Source organism: Mastigoproctus giganteus, chromosome 4, assembly GCF_048544385.1.
Source record: "Mastigoproctus giganteus isolate SK-2022 chromosome 4, ASM4854438v1, whole genome shotgun sequence".
Taxonomy (NCBI): Eukaryota; Metazoa; Arthropoda; class Arachnida; order Uropygi; family Thelyphonidae; genus Mastigoproctus; species Mastigoproctus giganteus.
This window is the reverse complement of record NC_143578.1, coordinates 200,070,622-200,091,420: the sequence shown is the minus strand read 5'-3', so window position 1 is coordinate 200,091,420 and position 20,799 is coordinate 200,070,622. Positions and strand designations below refer to the sequence as shown.

At 38.3% G+C, this 20,799-nt stretch overlaps 1 protein-coding gene across 1 annotated transcript in view; it reads left to right on the top strand.

The window, feature by feature from the left end:
* Positions 1-2,640: 2,640 nt before the first annotated feature.
* The window catches only part of LOC150087320 (very long chain fatty acid elongase AAEL008004-like), a 42,145-nt gene continuing 23,986 nt past the window's right edge, over positions 2,641-20,799 (top strand). Inside the window, exons 1-3 of the mRNA XM_090371984.1 lie at positions 2,641-2,917; positions 6,691-6,829; positions 12,108-12,184. Coding sequence (XP_090228110.1) covers positions 12,127-12,184 — 58 coding nt within the window. The 5' untranslated portion in view covers positions 2,641-2,917; positions 6,691-6,829; positions 12,108-12,126. The remainder of the gene's footprint in view (positions 2,918-6,690; positions 6,830-12,107; positions 12,185-20,799) is intronic.

Sequence of the window (20,799 nt, the reverse complement as noted above, 5' to 3'; positions counted from 1 at the left end):
ACTACTAAGTAATTAAAAATTGGCATCATTTAAGTAAATCTCTTATTGTGAATACTTCACGAGTTACCATGATACTGCACTACCTCGAATAAGTAACAATACTCTTCACCATAGGAGAAAAGTATTGTTACTTCTTCTCGGCGGATACCACCACCCATACGGCACCGTTTCGGAGTTTAATGGCTCCTAATCGGTGGGCGGGCAGATGCCGTAGTGTTGCATCGAAACGGTGCCGTATGGGTGGTGGTATCCGCCGAGAATAAGTAACAGTACTCTTCTCCTATGGTGAAGCTTTACTTATTCGAGGTAGTGCAATATCATAGTAATTCGTTGTGAAGTTATTCACAATATGAGATTTAGTTAAATGATGCCAATTTTTAACTACTTAGTAGTTGGCTGACTACAGAAATGATTTAATTACTCTAATTTGTACGTAAGTAAACTTACTTTGCAATCTAAGGCTTTAGCCCTAAATTTGCGTTGTATTCAGCATATTAAATAATCTTCAGTCCAGAACGACAAGAGTCAACAAAGTAGTGTAAATATATTATAATGTAACTTTAATTTTTATTCTAATTTTTTCGATTTAAAGGAGGAAAGTTTTCTTCCTTTTAATTATATTAACGTTGCCGTTTCGCAGGCTGCCGTAGCCGAGTGGTCAGCACAAGAGTATATAAATACACGTGCTTTGAGGGATTGTAGTTCGGACCCGTCTGATTACCAAATACGGCGCTGTTCCTTGTATTATCTCTATCTGGTGAATTGAATTCCTCTGAACTGGAGGTCGTCCTCTAGCATAAACAGAAAATTTATTTCATAAAAGGCAACGTAACTACTGTTTTTTCAGTTATAGGGTCGGTCCATAAGTAATGCCTCTTTGGTGGGTGACAATTTTTTTTAAATCGAGTTAGCATCATGAAGTTTTATACATTGCTATTTAGATATTAAGACATAAACATACTAAAATAAAAGTATCTCTCTAGAGATTGGAAGCTATGAGCAGCCAAACTGTTGTCCGTTTCTGACAACCGTCGGTGACAGTGTTCCTTTTAAAGTCAGGAGAAAACTCAAATCTCCTAATTAATAAAAATGGAGGAAAGTATACCAATAAGACATTATGGACATAAGCAATGTTCTTATATGGTGCCTTGCATGGTTTAAAAGAGGAGTCACTGACATTTATGACTAGTCAAGAAGCGGAAGGCCAAAGTCTCATTGAAGAAAACACTAAGATTGTGGATGAAATGGTTCAAAAAGATAGGATAATAACGACATATGCAATGATGCAAGCACTAGGGTGTCCATAGAGAAGTGTACCATTTTAGACACATTAGATTATAGGAAAATATGCTGCAAATGGGTATCCAAGCTGTTAAACAAGAGAAATGAAATTCTATATGCCAAGGCCTATTGCGGGTGTTCGAACTTTCAAAGATTTTAAAGGCTTGATAACAAGTGATGAGATCCCGATCTTCTATTCTTATTCTAAACGCCATTCTACGAAATGCAGACGTCCATCATCTCCAGTAAAGAAAAAAAAAAAAAACCTTGAATTGCCAGATCATCAAAAAAAATTTATGACTGGAAGAGAGAAGGCCAGATTTTGGTTGGGTTTTTTCCGAAAAGTTAGGCTATAAATAAAGAAAAACTTTGCCAAACACTTGATAAGTTTAATAGGGCTATACAACAAAAAAGAAAGGGTCTCACATAACACCAAATCACAAAGGCATGATAATGCCAGGTCGTACTGCCCACATGACTCTGATGAAAATTGCGGACCTAGGGTGGAGGAGTTTTGTCTCATGCTTTATGAACTTCGGACTGATTTTTTTGTCCTATTTGGACAAACAAAGAGATATCTTTTTGTGAAAACACTGAGTGATGAGGAGCTGAAAAAGACGGCTGCTTTTGAAGCCACCTGTCAACAGCAGGGTTCATCCTTTTATCGCAGTGCATATGTGAGCTAGAAAGAACGATGGCAAAAACATATTAATAAACAAGGTTAACAACACAACACAGAATATGTATACCTGCTTCTCAGTGCTTGTTTAATAGATAATATGAATTTTAACTTTGTATCTGTTGTTTTTATTCTTTCATGGAGAAGCGGAATTACTTATGGACCGGCCTTATAATTATATTCTTTATTTATTTACAACGTTTTAAATCTTAGTTCTTGATATAACATATAGGTCATTTTAGGAATGAACTGGTCGATATACATTCATGGAATGTACCGCCATCTAGTGGCAAGTTGACAATTTAGTGTAACTACTTATTTTTTGTGTCCTTCCGTTTTCTCGTATTCAAGCATGTGGTGAGTATTACGCTAACATCCTCTGCTTGCTGACAGCCGTTGTAATTTCCCCTCTCTCTCTCTGAATAGTAGTGTTTTATTGATGTGTAACACGGCACTGCATCAAGGTCAGTACCTCTCTTTACTCGTCCTGATTTGTGAAAGTTCACATCATCGTAGCGTGTGAGCCGTGACGTCAGGACACGTCACGTGTGTTAACATGCAACCAATCGGTGTAGACAGGCAGCAAAGCCCTTTTGGGATGCATCTGTCATGAGTCAAATAAAGCAGTATAAGTTAGTTCGGCAAACTCGATGTGGGTTTTTTTACCTTCTGCACTCGTCTTTATTTTAAATGCGCATGCGTTGAATTTTACCAATTGGGGATCGTTCACAATAAGTTTTCCTATCGTTCCCCTTCCCCCTTGGGGCAGATACTTAAAAGCGGGATTTCTAGCCTTGTCAGGTTAGTTCCGAGAAAAGTTAGTTCCGCACAAGAGATTCGATTCGGGTGGTTCTCAGAGAATTACTGACTTTCGAAACCCTCCCTCTTAAAGGTGACAGTAACGCGAGAGAAAAGAGGATATAAACCAATAGCAGGGGCTCATCGTGAATATTACAGGTATGGAAATAAAATCGATATTATTTAATTAACATTAATATTCACTTTATTGGACATCAGTTATGAAATTTCGAGATAACTACCAAATCTCAAATATCTTTAAGCAATTACTATGAACCAAGGTTTGGTCACGCTAGCCCGCCATAAGAAGTTCTATGTTTCTTCGTAAATGTAAAGTTCTTTGTCCTTCGTTATGCTAAAATTCTTTGTCCATCGTTATGCTCAAGTTATTTTTAAGAACATTATAGTGTTATCTGCAAGGTTAAGTCATATCTCGCCGGTTAATTACAGGAAAAAAAAAAAAAAAAATGGGAACTCACAATCTCTTATTCATACGTATACTTATTTATTTATACGTGCCATTATAAGTATAACAGTAAGCCTTCTGCTAACTTTTGATGTAGTAACTGCTTGGTAATTTGAAGCAATGCTTACATCGCTTTAATACTTAATATTAATTATGAAACATAATTACCTTTATTTTAGATATAGGAAGCTTCTTTTCCAACCAACTCCTGGTCCAACGCGCCTGGACCAGGAGAGTTGGTTGGAAAAGAAGCTTCCTATATCTAAAATAAAGGTAATCCCTGTTGTTTCATAATATAATAGAATATAGGAATTATCAAGCGCTTAATAGCTCTCTATTATCAAATCTATTAATTATGCGTAAGGTATGTCCAACATGCTTAATGAATAACGCATTAGTCGCGTGCTATACGTGGATACAACGTTCAAGGGGATGCTAACGTAATGTGAGCTGCGCTGTTTTCACTACGATCTGGATGTTATTTTCCTTGATGCCCAGATAAGCATTATTAGTTCTGCAGATTTCTGTTACATACAGTAATTCTCTTATCAAATTGGAATTTGTATGTCTGTTACTTTCTGTCCCTCACTTCGCTTAGAGTTCATTAAAAGTTGGTTCAGAGTTTAACGATTTTTATAATTCGCTAAAAACATGTTTTTTTTTTTTTTATTGGTGAAACTAATTTTTAATAACTGCACGTTTGGGTGGCTTCATTAAATCTGGATGAACCATTTCCTCTTTTGTAAAGATACCGAGAGAAACATTCTTCCGGTAAATGGAACCCAAGAACAATTGTCGGATTAAAACTAGACGCACTCGTGTCGGCATGCCCAAGATGTCGCTGAAAATGTCTACTTAATCGATAACCAGCAGTGAAAGAGAAATGTTAGGGAATAAATGATGCAGAAAACTGATTATTTCTAATAATAATGGTATGCACAAACTATCCAAACTGGTATTCTTCTCCATCTGTAATAGGAGCAGCCTAATATAATAATAGAGATGCGTGCATAGTAGAATTAGTGTTGTTAATAAAATAAATATAGGGGACTGTACATTTTCCTCTGCACGCTGTGTCCCCAGAATTCATCACTGGTATATGCCAGATTCATGAATAAGTATCCTACACTTGCTTGATCAAACAAATTCTTCGCACACATTATAAAATGTGTGCGAAGTTCTATGGACAACTATCGTCTGTTTGCTATAGTAGAGAGAAATTCTTTAGGCAGGTCAAGGCTATTCTGCGAAGCATTCACGCTACAATTCTCCCCATTTCTTATTGACAATTCTTGGTCTAAGAAACTCGCTGCTTACGTAATTCGTGGTACCGACTACGAATAAAAGAACAGAAATAAACAATTCAGTAATATGCAATGTTGTGAAATCTGGAGCAATATGAAGTTAAAGTTAAATCACTTGCAATGTTAGTGTTTCTACATTGATCTTCCATAATGTAGAAACTCAATGTACTACTTAAGTGGGTGAAAGGTATACGGATGAGAGCGGGAAGCTAACAGATGACCTTCAACCGCTTACTGAATTTCTCACCCCTGTAATATACGGTTATTTATCTGGACATAAAATGGTCACAACAGGTGAAATTCAAGAGTAACAATTCAATCTTCCCAGATAGGCCAGTCCGAGAAAAGTGGCTATGAAAGATGTTAGTTGTTATGAAAGATGTTAGTTGGTTTTTGAAGGGGGGGGGGGAAGGAGTATTCTAAGTTCACTGACTGCTTTGGTCATAGCGCGTTGGTTCATATGTAGCGACATTTGGTGTTTATCGTGCATTGTGTCCAGAGGTGTATAGATAGGCTTTCAGCGTGCTCTAGGAAATCGCCGATTTAATAAGACGCATTGAATTCTACCGTGAATTTAAAAACTTTCTTTCGCAACTTATGGAAAGCTCAAATTATAAAGTAAATCGGAACAAGTGTGGACGGAGTTTTTTGATAACTTCATAAAAAAGATCAACACCTATTTCATCTGAAAATGCAATTTGAACTAAAGGTAGAGCGACTGATCTGAGGACAGCATTTTAAAAAAGTAAGGAAATTAAACTTGAAGGACACTTAATTGGAATTACTATCAACTAGGTTTAGTAAAGATACATTACCACGTGAAGTGTTTAATTGGTTTATCGTCCTCTCATTCCAATAAACGAAATATTTCACGTGGTAGTGTCTTCACTAACCCTGCTTTGAATAAAAAGTAAAGTGCGGACACATTCCTCAAACATGACATTTAAATATAAATGAATAACAATATCCCTGTCTTAACCATTTTTCAAAGTCGAAATTGGCTTGACCACTGGTGCATGCCTCATAACACGGCTCTAAACACACTGTGCATTGTCTTTAGAGCTGTGTATTGTCTGACCGAGGTCTTTCGTGGCAATAATTTAAAAACCATGTACTGGTATGTGAAGTGGGTGTTTATTTCACGCCGTAGCAAAGTTAATGCGTTCTTTATTAAAGATTACGCTGATGTCCCTCCCACCCGGAAACTCTTTTCCATCTTGTTGAACAGATAACACACAAAATACACGTAGTTTACATACACAATATAACCTAGTTGCTAAGGCATTTAGCATTGCTAACTGAAAGCGTTTTATTCTTTTTCTGTTCGGAAGATTTTTCCCATGACATCCTTAGGCTTATTTCATTGTGATCTTGTGGATTTTGACTTCTCAATCAGTTGTTTTTGCGTAAGCATATTTCTTAATGCCCCTCTATGGGCTGTCATAGCCAGTATTCAAGCGCAAGGTCGCATCAGTACGCTTGGTTTGAGTGACTATGGTTCTAGCCAACATAACTACTGAAGATGGTGCTGTTTATTGTATTCTTCTGTCATGTGAATTCGCCTGACCGTGTGGTGATCCACGAGTATAAAAAAAATTTTCCCCCTTTTCATTTATAGGTTGATAGGCCTATTTGCACTGCTGGAAAAGCACTTCTCCACCACAGAATTTCCTTCACAGAAGATGGGGTTGCGGTGAAGGACTGTAGTTGAATAAAAAGCATTCGATAGCTATATTAATGTCCGCTGCTCTCAAAGCTCTTTTGACTAGGGCAGTAACTTCGTATGAGAATTTCTTTCCCAAAGTTTACAGACATCCACTTTTAACATTCCTAGTAAAATACTCTGAAAATCCTAAAATTAATTTCTTGTCAGTGGCTACAGTTTTTTTCGATGCGTGAATAATAATAAAAACGATAACTTTGTATTACTATGGAAGTTGATGCATTAAGTAGAACCCGATGTTCCTCAATGAGGCCAGACACAGTCGTATAAGTAACGATTGCAGTTTTTCTGCTGTGTTTAATTTTGAATGTAGATGTATTACGTCCAAGTCTGACTTATTACATTTATAAGCATCATATAATCACTAATTTAAAAATTATATTTTAGAATTGTATAATTTCCGGTAGGGATTTTGAATACATTTTTATGATTCTAGAAGGTGCCGACTCGTCTGAATCCTGTCAGGAAACGGCCAGTAGAAGAAATTCGAAGTTCTCGCTAACAGCAGGATTAGTAAATAATACTGTCCACGGTTGCCTGCCGTTTCCACTTTGCCATACCTTCTTACATGTATTAAGGTAAGTGTTGGCCAATTCTGGCCGATGTCCTGTTGAGAGGTCATTTCCGTATTAGTATTTCATCCATTTTTTTTTTTTTTCGGATCGTTGTCCCCCCCCCCCACCTCAAACTCGCTTTTCTGCGACCTCTTACGTAAGTGATGTCGTTTTGGTTTCAGCAACCGCACGAATAACAAAGCACTCAGTTTGAATTACGCAAACACTTGAGCATTTCGCCGTAATGAACGGTGAAATGCTCAAGTTTTTTTGTGTTATGTATTACATTACGAGGGTCAGGAATGAAGCGTATCAACATCGCAAGCATTCGAAGGAAAGGATTATTCCTTGTGACCCATTAGTTTTCGTAAGCAGTGGTCAAAATATGACATCCTTATAAGCAGCTAGTGCAGCTTTTTATAGTTAACTGAAATTAAGTTATTTCATTTCTCCACTCCATCTTAATTATTTAATCTACAATATATAATATTAAAAAAAGTGAGCACGCACAGCGGAACATCACTTGACCGAGGATGCCGCAGGCGATGAATCTACACGAATGGGGATCTCGGACATATGAGACGTTCCGTTACCAAATCTAGTTTCGGCAAGTGATGTGGCATCGGATGATACTTAAAACCATTTGACTTCGATAGAGCCACGACAGCTGTTACAGGCCGACATCTGGCTTGCATCCTCATTTGGAAATGCTGTTTGAAGAGCGCGATCTCGAGCTGTTACAATCTTCACATCGTTCTTGAACCAAACAAACGGAACACACTGAACCGAAATCATTATCCACGAACTAAGTTTAAACTGAGTGGATGCTTCTGTGTTTCTTAAAATCCTGTTGCTGCTTCAGCTGTGTATTACGTGTTGGCAATCAGTTTTGGCTTATTCGCTTTTCGTTTACGGCTGGGTTCGAGGACTCTTCTTCGTTTTATTTGCAGTATCAACCTCCATGACTCCTTCCAAATTCACTTCTAACATTTCTGGGGAGATGTTAAGGCTCTGAAGATGTGGATCGACCTTCTCCGGCTTCTTTGTTCAACTCCAACGCACGCTGTAATTTCTTACGGAATAGCCTAGATCTCTTTGTACTCAATGGAGGGGGATGTATTGCACGTATACGTGCTCTATACTCCTTACAACGCACACTACAGTGGACACCCCATAACAAAATACCGTTCACTATATGATATGAAGTAAGCGCCGGTCATTTTGATCACGTTTACGAATTGAATTTTAATTCTATTAACGGCGATTCTAATAAGCGAAACTAGCAGGAATATTATCCACAGGTTATAAAAGTAAAGATATAAAGCACAGTTTTACACTTTATTAATAACCTTACCTATTAAAAGGGAGTTAACTACACCATGTATTCCCAATTACTATCTGGGCCAAATGCTGCTTAGCTTTGGTGATCTTAAGAGAATTATGGAACTTAGCCTAGCACGATAGTTGGCTGTTTAGAGTGCCTGTAACGCGTTTACTTATGGCAATGGTCGCAGTTTCGTTGCAATTTTTGTCAGTCCGAGCAAGTTGCTCCATCTGAAAATTGCCTGGAGCGCACCTAAAGAAATTTTACTTGGAGGAAAAAAAAAAAAAAAAACCTACACCTGTCAAGAATGTTTCAAGTTTTTTACTGAAAATTGGCAGCAGTCGTTACTGATGCGCGTAGTGTTAAGTAACAACCTCTTTTGTTTCTTTAAAAACTGACACTAATGCTGATAGACGAAGCCCGAACTGAACAGGGGCGAATGACGTTAAACACCGTCCACCCTTGAGCATTCCTTTTACATTTCGTGTAAACGTCACTCCAGGATGCTCGAGTGCGGAAAGGGCTTTGGGTGTGACACGCGCTTAGTCTCTTAATATCTGCAACTCCTAAATGTTCATAACGTACAGTATACGTATGAGAATTAGCATTACGCGAGTACTGATGTAATTGAGAATTTAAAGTGCAGCACTGTTAAAGAAACGCAGTTATGGATATTGTAACATTTTATTATGTTTGATTTTTTTTTAAAATTAAATTTAGATTTGTTAACTTATTTCCTATCACTCTTGTAATTGCAATACATCTTATGAAGTTCAGTACTTCACATTATAATGTGGCCCCAGCTTCTCATCCCTTTAGAGGATCCAGGTTCAAATCCCATTGGAGACGGATTCTTAAAGGCTTCTTAAATTGGGGACGCTGTTAGCAGATCTCAAGCAGAGGCATCGGGTCGATGCATCAATTTATGTGCTTGGGCAAAGGCAAATCCTTGCCTTTACCGTGCAGGACAAGAAATTGGATGGCTCTTTCATAATATGCTATGATGACATGTTGCGTTCCAAAAATTCGTTTGTTATGACTAAAGATTAATAGGGATAGAATATGGTCCAAGACGTAGTTGGAATTTTACTGGCTCATCAGCAACAGGCTATAAATGCGCCTATGGCACAAAGTTGCTTGTATACGGTGATCGGTAGACGCAGGTCATTCAATTTACAGATAAATTTCAATTTATAAATCAGAGAACTAATAACAAATCTGCTTAATCAAAAGGCACCTCACCGGATCCTCGCTTTTACCTTGCATGATGCTGTTAATGACCTACCGATTCTCACTTCTAAACTGTTTGACAAATTGGTTTGGGGTTGTCTATTCCTGTTCAAGGTTTTGCTAACAAGAGAATGACCTAGTAGCCTCGACTTCAACGCCTCCTATATCTAGGTGAAAAGGTAGCGGTCAGCTGATAAAGACTCTTCACCTGAATATTTTTCTTCTGGGTTTTCCTCCCGTGTCTTTTACTTTGATTATACTTCTTTCACTGTGCAGTGAATTAACCTGGATACAAAGTTTCTATGTCATGAACGGAATTAAAAGAAGGCTACCTCTGAGCTAGTTTGTTGATCCATATAGCTGCAGAAGCATGGAAAATAGTTCTCGATTAGAACACTCTGGGAACATTAGAAGGTGCACCGACTTTTAAAAAGGCCGTCAAGGGAAAGGGGAGGGAGGAGAGAACAAGGGTTGGTTCTCAACTCGTGGTGGTCGGTGACCCTCTTATACACAATTCATTCCGGATCACCTTCGGTTTCTTGTCCCACATCCTACACGCAATCGGTAACAACGGACCTTGCACTAACGTTAGTTTCCTCTTCATGCTTACTAGGAGTAAGCCATATCAACTGGCTGGTCTTAAAGGGTTAAAGGCTAATAAAAGCTGCACACTATGGAGTAAAATAATTATACTGAGCGCAGAACTTATGCGTTTATAGTTAGTTGCATTTAAGAGCAATAAACCAGACAACGAGTAGTCATCAGTGATTCAAGAATGACTGATTTAAGCAACTTCTCGCTTCACTAAAAGGATAGTAGTGTGTACTTTCATCCCCTCAACCTTATATACTCTCCCATCAAGGAATCCATAGAAAAATCCGTCATCTCTGAAGTCTTGCTGTATGCAATCAGCAAAGTAAGTTTGCATACTGAACACCTCGTAAAACTGTACAATTTTAACTTGCAGTTTTTTATTTTTAGGGACAAATAAAAGGTACATCTGGAAAGTCCCCATTACTATCATTTTGAAGCTGAAAATGAGATTTCCGTTGGCCTAGAGTAACGGTTTTACCTCTTTAGCAGTTAATTGTCGTTTTTATCTTCTCATTTAGAAGTAGTTCACTAGAGCAGCGGTTCCCAAACATTAAGGTGCACCGCGGCGCCCTAGCACGCCGCGGGATATTTTAAATTTTTGGGGGAAACACAGCGATACTCAACATCTGTCGAACGCTGCGTTAACTACTAGATCGAGGTAGTTCAGTTTCAATATTATTTATTAAGTTGTGTTTTTTTTATTTTATTACTTACATTTTTATTACATTTTTAACATTTTCTATTTACGATCGTCGCATTCTGTGTAAGAAACTCTTTCAATTATATAGTTTCACTTATAGGCTATAAAAGCAATAAGACATACTGTGTGAGCATATGCGCGTGCGCGCACACACGTATGTACGTTTGGGGTGACACCTAGACGTTTAGTCGAACTCCACCTTGGAAAATCTGTGTTGAAAATGTAACACTGTCTATAGGCCTGAATACGTTGTGTGTGTGTAGGATTGTTGTTTCAGGCCTTTTTGCCACCAATTGGCGATCAACACGCGGTCGATCACTGCCTGGTGCCCATTCCTAAGCACAAGGAGCCGTGCCTGGTTCTGTTATCAAGTAACCAATTTGTCGTCCAGTGGAAGGAGTTCAATACCAAAGGCCAATTATTAAGTTGTTTGGACCTAACTACTTAATAAAAGGAACTGTTAGGCATTTCTTTTGGCCTGGGGGCGCCGTGAACCGAGAAAATTTGGGAATCTCTGCACTATAGAGTGAATTTCACTGAATTATCAAATGCTTTAGACGTTATACAAAGTTTACTCAACGATGGCTACAGTTTTTTTCAGTGAAGCTGAAGTCCATTTTAGTTTAGAGGACTATATCTACCTTTGTGACGAAACTATAAATTCTACCTCCGCAAAAAGTCCGGCGGTCCCACGTGATCTGAACCTCAACAGTCCGACCGCCTGACCCTTTTTCTTGGGTGAGCGGGGGCGGCCTTGCGGTGGCGGACCTGGAAGTATATGGTAATTTCGCCACTTTAATTAGAAGTGTTCTTTACATAAAATGAAACTCAAATACTGGATTGTTAACTAAATCAAACACAGATATAAAAAATAAATTAACACAAATTGCCTAAGGCTCTCATTAGAACTAAAACGCTCATTTAAAAGCAATGTTAACAAATTTATTAAACTTAGCTGCTTTCCTGAGAAGCAATATTAAACTTTTTTCTAACAGTAAAAAGAAATTGGTTTTTCGTAATAATGTAGGCAAGATTGTGTTTACGACATTATGAATTCCGTTCCTCAGTATGAACCTTAAACCTCCATTCTGTACCCAAAACTAATATTGACTGAAACGTCTATATTAGGAGGAAACTGTTTTGGTGGCTAGGCAAGAGTCGCATGCCTAGTTTTATTTGGTGCTGTATCTGGAACCTCTGTGCAAACTGAAGTACATGTTTCACCGAATCGATTTTGAGAAAGAGCAAGAATAGTATACCGTGATGATTGTCAAACTACAGCAAAAATCTACAAACCTGTCCCTTCCTGGCACCCATATGTCAACACCAGTGTCATTAAAATCTATTATTATTTTATTATATATATTTATTTTATTTATTTTTTGCATTCAGATTTAAAGCCCGTTTAAATTGGGATGCAATAAATATTTCGTATAAATCTTACCTCTTTGCAGGTTGCTGTAAAGTAAAACTATGGCGAACGTTATCAATATAACAGTTCACTTGTACAATGCTCTCATGTCAAAAGAAGGTGAGTAGTGAATTTTAAATCTGTAAAAATAATTTATATAATTAATTTTAATGGGCATACCATAAAGAATAATAATTATCATAAAAAATACAAGAAAAGCAAGTTTTTACTAATGTTCTTGTTAGGATTATTACTGTTCCCTCATTGACATATTCGTGAACTTCGTATTGTTTTCCCCTAACAGTCTTCAACAGCAACTGTGTGGCATCAAAAAGGGTGCTCAAGTTGCATCAATCGCTGATTAAGTGTGAAGGATCGCGAAATATCTGTCTTGACCACTGTGCAAGAATTCACGACCATCTAAACTTAAAATGTGTAAATTTATAGGAGGCTTTCGGACCAGGAATAGTTATGAAAGTGAGTAGATATCACTAGCTACTCACTAGTCGGTAGAAGCAATAAGTAAATATTGCTTCTACCGACTGAACACGGTCAAAGTAAGTAAACTTTATTTTTAATAAAGTACACGGACGTTGGACAATATAAAATACACTGTATACAAATTAAAACCGAAATTATATACATATAATAAAATAAATACTTTTAATATAAATAGAATAAACGCGAAAAAACATGCATTAGAATAAAGTGATAAAATAAGCACGAAGACTCTTTCAAGGCGATGAGCCTCTTATTCACTTTCTCAAGTTAATAAAGAGGTTTATTGGACGTTGATAGACAAAATACACTTTTTCTATCAACGTCCGTGTACTTAATTTTTTTTTTAATAAACTATACCTATTTTTACTGTTTCTTCGGTAGAAGCAGCATTTATTTCTAATATAGTAAGGGAAGGACGTTACGTGGTTGTTTTCCCATTAGTATTATTACTAAATATAATACCACTCTTATACCAAGTGAAATTCTTAATATATTTTATTAAGCAATTCGCCTAAACTACTATACATTAAGGTAACGTTTCAGGTATCTTACCGATACCCATCATCAGACCGTGCTGCTGACACTTCTCTTGCCAATGTTCCCACCATGCACATCAGGTTTCTGGAAGCGTCGGCAAGGGGAGTCTATCAGCAGAACGGTCTGATGATGGGTATCGGTAAGATACCTGAAACGTTAACTTAATGTATAGTAGTTTAGGGCAGTGGGGCACAAACTTATTTCGCTCGCGACCCCTTTATTAAATATAAACTTGACGCGACCTCTTAATGTGTAAATCCCGAGGAAGGACGACTAGATTTTTAGAGAAGAAAAATGGCATTTTATAAATTATGTAGGAGAAAATTTTATTCGAGTACTGGGAAAGGAATAAAAAAATTGTTTCCTTTTTAATTTGCACATTAAAATAATTGTTTAATATTTTTATTGAATACAGTAAAAACATGAAATTCTTATTCTTCAAATAAGATTACAAAACAATAAAAAGTGAACAATTACAAAACAAGGACGAGCCTGGATAACCGATAATATTTGGTCCATATTTTGAGCAATGTTTGAAATTACTAATCTCATATCTTCTGGATCAAGTCTGGAAAGCTCTTGTTTTTTTTTTCTCTCCTGGAGATACGTTAAATCGTTTTGAAAAATTCTTAATTAGCATTGTTAGGTGCGTGGCAATGATATTCCTGAATTGTAAAATGTCAGTATTATAACAAAATGAGAAAAGCATGGGAACATTTAGTATTATTATGCTCAAATTCAGTTTTCCAAAGATTAAGCTTCCCTTTGAAAGTTTTCTATTTTATCACTGAGTATTAAACCATTAAGTTTTTCAAATATATCAGCAAGGAAACTGTTTTCCAAGCCATTTCTGATTTGTAAACAATTGAGCAAAGTTCTCATTTTTATCCGATAAAAACAATAAAACTTCATGTTTGATGACAAAAAGACGTCGCAACACTTTAAAACTGGACAATCACCTCACTTTCGTATATAAAAGAAGCGTTTCATCCCATTTCATTACAAAGAATTGTGAAAAGTCTGCTATATAAGCTTCTATTTTTTTAATAAAGTTGATTACACTTAGCGCATCTTTCAAAGCTTCGTGAAAATCAGTTTGCATTCCTTTGCTACTAATGCTTCCCATGTACTGTAAAATGCAATGATTCAAAACTATATTTGGAGCAATTTCTTTTACTTTGCCTTTTAAACCTTTATTCTACCCTGTTAATGCAGCCCACCATCAGTACAAATCGCAAGACAGTTATTCCATGTTAGACTATTCGTTTGAAAGAAAATATTTATAACTTAATCTCCAAAGCTTTGTAAAATAGAAAATTCTCTAAAATATCTCCCTCGTAGCAGTCACATGCTCAATAAGTTGAGCAAGGTTTTAAATATCTGTGGATTCATCTAACTGTATTTCAAAAATTGGACTTCTCTCAATCGATTTAATAAACTGAATTTTATGTTCTCCACGATAACTGCAATATACTGCGAGACTGGTCTCTGGATAGAGGAATAGTATTTAAATTGTGGCCTCCGTAGCCGAGTGGGCAGGAGCGGGAGTGCAGTAGCACACGCTCTTCGAGTAGACCGGGGTTCAACCCCTAACTGCTGAATACGGTCGATCTGCCAACCCACACTGGACCAGCGTGCAGATTATGGTCCATTTCCCTCAGCATGAATTGCTGAGGAGGCTTCCATCCTGCAGTGGGTTGATAATGGCTGCACTTTACTTTTTTTTATTTAAATTGTTGCTGTAGTTTTCTCCATGCGTAATTGAAATCATTTTTACCTGAATTCAGGTAAAACAGCAGGGAGGACAAGAGATCCAGCAATAGTATGCGATTTCAAGTTTTTCGTAACATGTCACGCACAAAGGACGTTGCTCATCATCAACAACACTAAAGTCGTAAAGTTTCTATTATTTTGCATTTGGAATATGGTGACTCTCTAACAGAAATTGGTGGTTGCACTACACTTGAAATAACGTTAGTGTCCAAATTTTCTTACCCTTTCTGCTTCTGAAGTATTTGTAGCAACATTATTGTCGTCACTCCTCGACTGTTTTGTTCTGACTACCCAATTGTCCATGGTAAAATAAAATTTTTCTTCTTAAAAACAATGATAATATAAAAAGTAGCAGAAGAATGAAAAACACATCAAGTTGACGTAAAAGCACCGAGTTACAAAGCAGAAGAAAGCGTGCGTGCAACCGACTTGCTATTTACTGCAACTGCATATTCGCACCTCTGGCCTTCGAGCAATTTCAGAATTTTTTTGTTGTATGAAGCACAAATTAAGAGCTAAAGGGATTACGGTTCAGCAATCGAGTAATACTGAGAAGTCACTAGTCAGTTGCTTTCTGTGTCCATAGCAAGTGAGCAAATTAAGGTGTTATTACCTACCCACAAGGACAATAAGTAGGAAAGCCACCTGCATCACACATGAAACCACCCTAAAAAATAGTGGCAATAGGGTTCATTCGTATCTCAGATTTCGTTTGAGTAGTAAGGTCTCTACACCTACAGTATTGAAAAAGTAACTTTTAAAACAGGTTTCTTAGCTTTTATGTACACAAAGCTAATTTTATTTAAAAATTGCTGCAACCCCTTTAATTTATCCCGCGCCCCATAGTTTGCGCACCACTGGTTTAGGCGAATAGCTTAATAAATTATTATTTCACGTGGTATTATATTTAGTAATAATCTTAACAGCATTTATTTCGTTATGAAATTAACTGATATTACAATTTCAGTGTAGTTCCTCTACTCACTGCTGGGAACTCTAGCAGTTATAACTGCTATACTTGTATAAAAATACACTTTGATCTTAGCCAAAAGGCCGAGAAGCGATTATATAAAAATAAGCATAATACGGTAGAAATGCAAAAGTTGCGTATTCAGTATGTAACAGTTGACCATACAGTGGTGTACCTAACTCACTACAAATCCCACAATGATCCCAAAAAAACGCGACTCTAACTACAAAAATGGTCTCTGAATATACCCCCCCCCCCCTCAAACTCCTAAAATGACCCATTTCGATATCCGCAGGATGGGTTATAAGAAAAACTGCGCTTCTAACACCAGCTGTAGAACAAAAATATGAAACACGTAAAACGTGTCTAAAATTTTAACACTTTACGTTGATTGATTAAAGCCTACTAAGGTAGGTCCTACACATTTATATCGAAAGCAATCTGTTGTGGCATAACGTCATCAATGGCACTAGCGCGTGATACCACTCGGGTAACCACCTCTGTTTACGTAATGTAAGGATTAATTACTTGTATTTCGCCTTTAAATCGTCTTTCTCCAATGCTTAACCTATCGTGTCCTTTCAGTAGATTAATGAAATCTCTCCACATAGTGTGCATAGTATTAGGGTCAGGCGCCACCTGTGGTTTCCCACATCTGCGCCATATGTTCGCTGTGAAGGAATACAGTACTACTGTAAATGCCAGAAAAGTGTTGTGTGTTGTATATGACATATTGCGTTAGGTTCTGTTGTGTGTCCTGGCATTTGGCCGCAGGGCCCCTAGTGGGACTCCACGTTGCCCGCACACACCACTAGGAGGTAGCCAGTCTGCCCATTATTCTCTGGCTTGTCTCCGCCAGGGTCGCCAGAGCTTCCTGGACGGAGACAAAAAAAAAAAAAAAAAAAAAAAGGTAGAGTTGGGGAAGTACAGAGTGTACGCAAGAAAGGAGGGTATAGCTAGAAATATGGAGGATGTAGGCGAAGGTATCCTCCAGGTTATCAATGGAGCAATAAGCGCCATCAGTTGAAAGGGGAACCCGGGAAGGACAATAAATAAGGCAGCAAGAGAGCTGTGTGCAATTTGCCACTGAGGAATGAGATGGTCCATACGTCAGTTGATCCTATCCAGGTTAAGATCGGTTGGCCAGTTAGGTTAGGATCAGATGTTTGGGTTGTTCCTATTTTGTGTTGGCAATAGGGTGCTCCGTCTTGTGAAGAGGGCTTGTGCAAACTTGGTAAACTCATAGTAGTAGTTTTCTTCTGTGATGAATAAGTGTTCGTTTCCTTGAGGGTTATCTTGTATACGAGTAAACAGGATGCTGCGGAGGTCCTCATAGTGTTGGCAGGTATATACTAGATGGTTCCAGTCTTCTATTTCACCACATGCACAGTAGGGGTTGTCAATGATTCCCGTGGATGTTAATTTATGGTTTATTGATCCGTGTCCAGTGATGAGGTAGGTGGTATGAAGACCAGGAGAAAACCAAGTTGGAGATTTAGGAAATACGGCATTCACATAAGGTATAAATTTCTTGGTGATTGGGCCCTTGTCGGTAGCAGTCCATCTGTCCTGCCAGGTCTGAAGTAGTAGGATGGCAATTTTTTTCTTTTCCTGCCTGATTTCATTCAGGTTATTGATGGAGTGTCCAAGGATAGTTGCTGGTATACCCCTGGATAGACAGTAGTGGAGGCCCCTTCGAATAACCTCCAGATCAAGCGGAAGGACGCCCGCAAGAACCTGAAGGGCTGGGTTGCTAACTGTGCAGCATGCCCTTGTAATAGTAAGAAGGATGGTGCGCTGGATGGTTCCCAGTTTACGTTTGTTGTTGTAAAGAGTTGCCCTGTGAAACCAGACCCCTGATCCATACGTTATGAAGGGAAGGAAGATTGATTTGTACAGAATCTTAAGGGTGCGTCGGTTCAATCCCCAATCGCGACGACTCACCCGTGCGATGAGAGCAGTGTAGTTTCTCACTTTCGCGTGGAGGTGTGCAAGATGCGGAGAGAAAGTGAAGCTTAGAGTCAAGTACTATTCCCAGTAGTTTTAACGTAGAAACTAGCTTGACGGTTTGGCCTAGAAGTTTGATAGTGGGGTTTCTAGTAGGCTGCAGTGATCCCTTCAGGAGAATGGATTGTGTCTTTTGGGGTGAGAGTCTTAGTTTGTGTAGGGCTGCCCAGTTCTGAAGGATTTGAAGTGCCTGGTTTCCTCTGGCTTCCAGAGAAGCTCTGCTGTCAGCCTCAATCGAAATGGTCACATCATCAGCAAAGGCTTGTATACCAACAGGACCTAGGTCCAGTCCAAGGAGCTCATCCAGGACAATGTTCCACAAAAAAGGACCAAGGACTGAACCCTGGGGGCAACCTCTGTAGATTGACCTGGTAATTCTTCGGTACGTTGAGGAGATTGTAATTTTCCTATTTGATAAGTAGTTTTCGATGCATTTGTATAAATTTAATGGTATATTTGCTTGCCTAAGTCTGCGAAGGATACTTGCCCACCAGAGCCTGTCAAATGCTCCTGCGAAATCTATTGCTATTAGTAGGTAGTATTTGGAGGTAGAAGTTGAGACTGCAGAGATGATCCTTTGCAGTGCGTCTTCTGTGCAACGCCCCGGTCGAAATCCAAACTGGAAGTTGGACTGGAGCCCAGCTTTGGTGTAATGGTCTTGGAGCCGTACTAGGAGTAGTCGTTCAAACAGTTTACTGACCATGGATAAAAGGGCAATGGGTCGGTATGACTCTGGTTGTTGGAGTGGTTTAGACGGATTTTCTATGATCAGTTTTACATTGGCGTTTTTCCATTCTTCTGGGAAAGATCCATGGGACAAGCACTTATTGAAGAGGTCGAGTAGAAACTGGATGTTAATTTGGGCGGTCTTTTTAAGGACTTCGGGTTCAATGAGATCTGGTCCGGGACATTTCCTCTCTTTCATTTTGGTAAGAGCCTGCTGCAGTTCATCTGTGGTAAATTGCTCTCCACAGTGGGAGTTTATTCCCAAAAAATAAAATAGAATTGTGGCCACTGAGAAGCATGACGGCTCATGCTATTATACTTCTCTGGGCTCAGCTCTTTTCCCAGGAGGAAACTGGCCATCCCCAAGAAAAGACAAACTGAATGTATCAAAATCTGGCGTTATCAAATTATAACCAGTTATCCTTTAAAATATCTCAAATTAGCTTCTAGAACTTCGCTTATGTACTTAGTTTTCTACTTAGCCGAGGGGGGGGGGGGGGGGTCAAGCCCGAAGGTAAACAAATTGTACGCATTTTGAATGACATTGTTCAATTCCGCATGACTACAAAATACGGTATTCTCTCTATACCATGTGAACTCCTCTGACCTTCCGTAGTCGTCCGGGGTATATACAGAAAGTTTATTTATTACTATATTGTGAAATAGATTAAAATTCAGGCCATTCAAATCACACTATCTTAATTTCTCTATAGTATAAGGAAGGTTAGTTCGGAGTTCAATTGATGTTGACTACCTGATACGCTTTTTTCCACTGATTTAGAAGGTAGATGTGATGAGTTATTTATTTATTATTTTTTTTTTTTCGTATAAAACTTAGAACAGCATACTTTAACGTCCTCGAACCTCTTTCCTAAGAGGTTGTCTTTCCGACAAACCATGCGCTTACAATAGCAAACCTCATTTGAATATGAATGGCAACTCAGTAAAATAAAGCATTTGTGATATTACATTTCTAACTTAACAACACAATGCCATGAAAACAAACATTTCCTCGCAGTCAAATGTTCACGTCTACCACTAATTACATTCTAGGGGGAAACTCACTTTTTACCCGAGTGAAAGTCCTGAGTACAGTTTCATATATCGTGACAAAACAATAGTTTGAGTACCGGGTCATTTTCATTCACGTTCCACGAATCTATATCCATTAATGCCCACAATCAAAACACACAACACGTATAGCTTGTGTTGCCTTCATTAAACTTCTGTGACACCAGTAGAATGTTTTAAGTTTCTAGTTACGGTTAATTTCAACTTAAAATAAAGTAACTTCCTTGATAGGAAGCTCTCCATGCTCAATAGCGCCGCTTCATTCCCCCCCCACACATAAATCACCTTCAGTCATCTGAGTTCTCAACATCGGCTTCCATGCATTGCTATCACAAAGTTGCCACGACAACGCATAACTTACGACCATCGTTTCACTTGATATATCAGTAATGAAAAGTTCAGCCGTGCGTTAAGATTCCTTGAATTTTTCCCTCTTCCTTTTTCAGTGTACTTCGCCAGCGACCTCATCGCCTACCTTTTCCTTCTCGACACGCCTACTACCAGCGGTTAGTGGGTCAAGTTTTCCAGGAGACGCTTCTCGGATGGGCGATCTGGGTGCAGGAAGTCTACACAATGCGAGCTTCTCACTTGGGCTTCATTCCTAATTGCCATTTTTTAACACGTCATTTCAAAGGTTTCTCGACTTTCTGAAAAAGTTTTTTGTAATCGGCGAACTACATTATCTGGCAAGAAACTAAAAAATCAAAGTACATGCACAAATTTCATATCGCTAACTATGGGAATAAACAGAAGTACCAGATAGTGCGCGATTTAATACTAAAAATTCTGACTTGGCGATATGCCCGATTATTATAAGGATGTACTAATGTTTCGATCATCTTAACGTAAGCGCTTCTATAACATCATAATTTGTTGCCTATTACAAATCGGGGTTAATTGACTCACGATTGTCTCCAATTTAGTACAAGTTTCGTGTATCACATAACTTCCGTCTGTAACAGCTTACCAGTTCGTCCTTGCACTCATAATTGGGTCGTCCATTGATTCAACGACCGTACCAGAAGCTTTTTTTTTTCACTAGTTCAGTGTTTCCCTGTTCACTACAAGGTCAGGGTCACTAAACTGCTGTAACGCGGTACAAATGTGAAGTGTTCCTGCTACAAAGAATTAAGTGAAGGTCACTGAGTTC